The sequence below is a fragment of the Protomyctophum bolini genome (genome assembly GCF_963924005.1).
Source record: "Protomyctophum bolini genome assembly, chromosome: 9".
In the NCBI taxonomy this organism is placed as follows: domain Eukaryota; kingdom Metazoa; phylum Chordata; class Actinopteri; order Myctophiformes; family Myctophidae; genus Protomyctophum; species Protomyctophum bolini.
In genome coordinates, this window is record NC_137870.1 from 88917 (window position 1) to 93916 (window position 5000).

Here is a 5000-nt window from a genome sequence, read left to right on the forward strand (position 1 = left end):
AGTGGTTCCCAAACTTTTTCATGTCAAGGACCCCCAAATTGACACTACTTAGCCCGTGGACCCCCATTTGAAAAGATATGCCAGGGACCCCCATAAGAGAAGACGTACACATTTAGACGTCTACATTTAGACGTCTACATTTAGACGTACACATTTAGACGTCTACATTTAGACGTCTGTATACATTTAGACGTCTACATTTAGACGTCTACATTTAAACGTCTACATTTAGACGTATACATTTATTTGTTATCCGTGTTGCGAGGATGAGGGGGTACCTGGAAAAATATCTACCCCAAAAGGGGTACCTGGTCCAAAAAAGTTTGGGAACCCCTGGTCTAAGACTAACATCTGCTGGAAAAGTCACCTGGAATATTTTAGTGCTAGTCTAGTTTTAGTTGACTAAATATCATAAGATTTTAGTCTGCTAAATCTACAGTTGATTTAGTTGACTAAAATTGATTTTGGCGGGCCTTGATGTCGTCGTAATGACTGATTTTACACTTACACTGAAAATAGCCGATTTGCAAGCTCGCAACGTGTTGTGAGCTTGTAGATCTGCTATGTTCAGCATGCAACAAAGTGTAAAATGACTTATACTGGATCTCTTCTCCACTAGTCCCTCCCTGACATTTAGTTCTACTGGATCTCTTCTCCACTAGTCCCTCCCTGACATTTAGTTCTACTGGATCTCTTCTCCACTAGTCCCTCCCTGACATTTAGTTCTACTGGATCTCTTCTCCACTAGTCCCTCCCTGACATTTAGTTCTACTGGATCTCTTCTCCACTAGTCCCTCCATGACATTTAGTTATACTGGATCTCTTCTCCACTAGTCCCTCCATGACATTTAGTTCTACTGGATCTCTTCTCCACTAGTCCCTCCCTGACATTTAGTTCTACTGGATCTCTTCTCCACTAGTCCCTCCCTGACATTTAGTTCTACTGGATCTCTTCTCCACTAGTCCCTCCCTGACATTTAGTTCTACTGGATCTCTTCTCCACTAGTCCCTCCCTGACATTTAGTTCTTACTGGATCTCTTCTCCACTAGTCCCTCCCTGACATTTAGTTCTACTGGATCTCTTGTCCACTAGTCCCTCCCTGACATTTAGTTCTACTGGATCTCTTCTCCACTAGTCCCTCCCTGACATTTAGTTCTACTGGATCTCTTCTCCACTAGTCCCTCCCTGACATTTAGTTCTACTGGATCTCTTCTCCACTAGTCCCTTCCAGACATTTAGTTCTACTGGATCTCTTCTCCACTAGTCCCTCCCTGACATTTAGTTCTTACTGGATCTCTTGTCCACTAGTCCCTTCCTGACATTTAGTTCTACTGGATCTCTTCTCCACTAACTAGTCCCTTCCTAATATTTAGTTCTTACTGGATCTCTTCTCCACTAGTCCCTCCCTGACATTTAGTTCTACTGGATCTCTTCTCCACTAGTCCCTCCCTGACATTTAGTTCTACTGGATCTCTTCTCCACTAGTCCCTCCCTGACATTTAGTTCTACTGGATCTCTTCTCCACTAACTAGTCCCTTCCTGACATTTAGTTCTTACTGGATCTCTTCTCCACTAGTCCCTCCCTGACATTTAGTTCTACTGGATCTCTTCTCCACTAGTCCCTCCCTGACATTTAGTTCTACTGGATCTCTTGTCCACTAGTCCTTCTCTGACATTTAGTTCTACTGGATCTCTTCTCCACTAGTCCCTCCCTGACATGTAGTTCTACTGGATCTCTTCTCCACTAGTCCCTTCCAGACATTTAGTTCTACTGGATCTCTTCTCCACTAGTCCCTTCCTGACATTTAGTTCTACTGGATCTCTTCTCCACTCGTCCCTTCCTGACATTTTAGTCTAGTTTTTATTTGTTTTTAATTGTCAATAGATTTAGTCTTAGTCGTCATAGCTTAGTTTCCATTTAGTTTTAGTCAGTGAACAAATCAACACTGTCTCCAAGTCACTCACCGATTGGACGAGGAGGTTTGGCAACCGCACTCACCGATTGGATGAGCAGGTGGCCGACGGTCTGCCTGTCATGCCATTGGCTGACGCAGCCGCTGACCTGCTCCAGGAAGCCCTCGTGGTGCTCCAGGATCTCTGGGATCTGGTAGAAGATCTCGTCCACCAATGAGGGATCCACCAGCACAGCGCCACCATCTGGCTGCTTCAGGGGACGCATGTAGCCCTGTAGAAAGACAGCATATTATTACATTATAATGAGGGAGCGCCACCATCTGGCTGCTTCAGGGGACGCATGTAGCCCTGTAGAAACACAGCGTATTATTATATTATAATGAGGGATCCACCAGCACAGCGCCACCATCTGGCTGCTTCAGGGGACGCATGTAGCCCTGTAGAAACACAGCGTATTATTACATTATAATGAGGGAGCGCCACCATCTGGCTGCTTCAGGGGACGCATGTAGCCCTGTAGAAAGACAGCGTATTATTATATTATATCTCTGCTGTCGGGGAGGAAACTGCATAACTCCAAAATGTTCATTTTTCAGGAAATTAAGAAAACCTTTTATTTAAAAAAACACAAAGCAATACAGCCTCATTAAAGTTGGTGTTGTAGGGAGGGAGAGATGTGGTGGAGTTAGCTGCTTTATAGCAGACAGTTTGAGAGGAAGAGATGTGGTGGAGTTAGCTGCTTTATAGCAGACAGTTTGAGAGGGAGAGATGTGGTGGAGTTAGCTGCTTTATAGCAGACAGTTTGAGAGGGAGAGAGGTGGTGGAGTTAACTGCTTTATAGCAGACAGTTTGAGAGGGGGAGAGGTGGTGGAGTTAGCTGCTTTATAGCAGACAGTTTGTTTGAGGTTCCAATGGAGTTAAGAGGTTTTGTCCAAAGCGTGTGTGTGTGTGTGTGTGTGTGTGTGTGTGTGTGTGTGTGTGTGTGTGTGTGTGTGTGTGTGTCTATGGGGGGGGGGGGGGGCATGGGTCTCTGATGATGAGAGGAAATAGCTGTTTGTCCCAAAGGACTCACTATCTACACACTTCCTGTGTAACTTTGCTTCCTAAAATCGCTCTTCCTCAGTCAGTCAGTCAGTCAGTCAGTCAGCCAGCCAGCCAGTCAGCCAGCCAGTCAGTCCATCAAATGTACCTGAATAAACCTTATGGAATTATTGACTCTACGCTATGGAGAGACATGTGACTGATTATGTATTTATTGACACTATGCTATGGAGAGACATGTGACTGTGCGTGTGTGTGTGTGTGTGTGTGTGTGTGTGTGTGTGTGTGTGTGTGTGTGTGTGTGTGTGTGTGTGTGTGTGTGTGTGCGTGTGTGTGTGCATACAAAAACTTGTATATTGCTCGCCACGACCGGATTGTTGACCTAGTGTCTGATGCAGTTCTAAAGTATGTGCCATCAATGTATAAACATTCAAGAGTGTTACCAGATTGGTTTAGCTGTGCATGCGATGCCTTTGCTAACATCCCAAATACACCTGATGTTGTCTTTGTTGACACCAGTCACAAGGAGGTCCTGATTCTGGAGGTGGGCTGTGTCTTTGATCTGTACATGGACCAGGCATTCCAAGATAAACATTCTAAGTATCAACCATTACTTGGAAGCATAACAAACCTGTGGTATCGCTGTAGATTTGCCATACTGATATTCTGAAGCCTGGGCCGTGTGCATAAACTGACCATGAGTGGCCTAAGAATAGCTGACATGACAAAAAGCAAAGCCAAACAACTTGCCAAATACTGAGCTCTGTTTGGGCTGTTATAGGCAGTTTGTCTGTGTGGAGGAGGAGGAGGTGCCATGTGTATCCTTAAGTGAACATGAACTGTCAACCCAGTTGTATTTGTTTCCTTGTAAAAAAATAATTGTAATTTGTGGATTCAAATAAAGAAAACGAAATGTGTGTTACCTGTATCAGCGTGCGTATAGAGACTCCACATAGGACTGCTCTGTGTGTGTGTGTTTGTGTGTGTGTGTGTGTGTGTGTGTTACCTGTATCAGCGTGCGTAGAGACTCCACATAGGACTGCTCTGTGTCTAAAAGAGTCATGATCACATGTCTCCTCATGTCCTGGAGAGAGAGAGACAGAGAGAGAGAGAGAGAGAGACAGAGAGAGAGAGAGAGAGAGAGAGAGAGAGAGAGAGAGAGACATTGATTAGTGTGTACCAGCAACACTGGTCAAAGTTTTAGTCGACGAAAACAATCGCGGGCGAGCTGATCCGCCGTGAGTCCTGTGATGGACACGCCCCCTGAGAGAGAGCCTTTTTGTCCTTTATTATGGAAAACTATGACAATAACCAATATTATTTGAATGTATTAACAATCTGCATCGCCAAAAACATCGCAATCTCTAGCAAAGATTAACGTTACCTCACGTGAACTAACGATATGCTACGGCGTTGCATTCATACAACGTTACACATTCATCTCATTGGCATCTGCACTTTATTCTTTATTATTTACCGCCGGTGCCCCGGTGGCACAACTCGGATGCAAGCTAGCTTAACTAGCAGGGATCAGTCCGACCCCCCAGACCACGATATGTCAACATTCTGCAGTAAAAGCCGTGAAATAGCCTACTGTACCTACATACCGCTGTCGCTGCATAACGTTGGCTACTGGCTGCAGTGATAGCTATGGTTTTATCATGACCAATCTTAAGCTAATCCCCACAAGTTGCAAAACTTAGATAACTAATTAGCAATGGTGTTGTTTTTTTACCCAGGCAAACCAGCTATGGAACAGACTGCAAGCTGCTGTGCAGACTGTACATTGGATGGAGATGAATCACGATGGCATTTTCATTGATAGAAAATGACTCTGTTCTTATTAAAAACAATGAACACAGTGACCACAGCCCCTTCTTTCTATACTGTAAATTGTTTTTCCTTTTTCTAACCCTGTATATTATATATACTAGAATTTCGCCCCCCTTCGGGGGGCTCAATCCTAGTGTCGTTGCAGCGCAATATGGGAAGAAGGAAATTGCGGGAATTGACAGACTCCACGTCATGTTTCAGCTGTGGTTTT

At 44.4% G+C, this 5000-nt stretch overlaps 1 protein-coding gene across 1 annotated transcript in view; it reads right to left on the minus strand.

Moving 5' to 3' along the window:
- arhgef17 (Rho guanine nucleotide exchange factor (GEF) 17) overlaps positions 1–5000 on the minus strand; it is an 82481-nt gene that overhangs the window by 27394 nt on the left and 50087 nt on the right. The window contains exons 17-18 of the mRNA XM_080771626.1: positions 3963–4040; positions 2001–2186 (exon numbers count right to left, since the gene is read on the minus strand). Coding sequence (XP_080627752.1) covers positions 2001–2186; positions 3963–4040 — 264 coding nt within the window. The remainder of the gene's footprint in view (positions 1–2000; positions 2187–3962; positions 4041–5000) is intronic.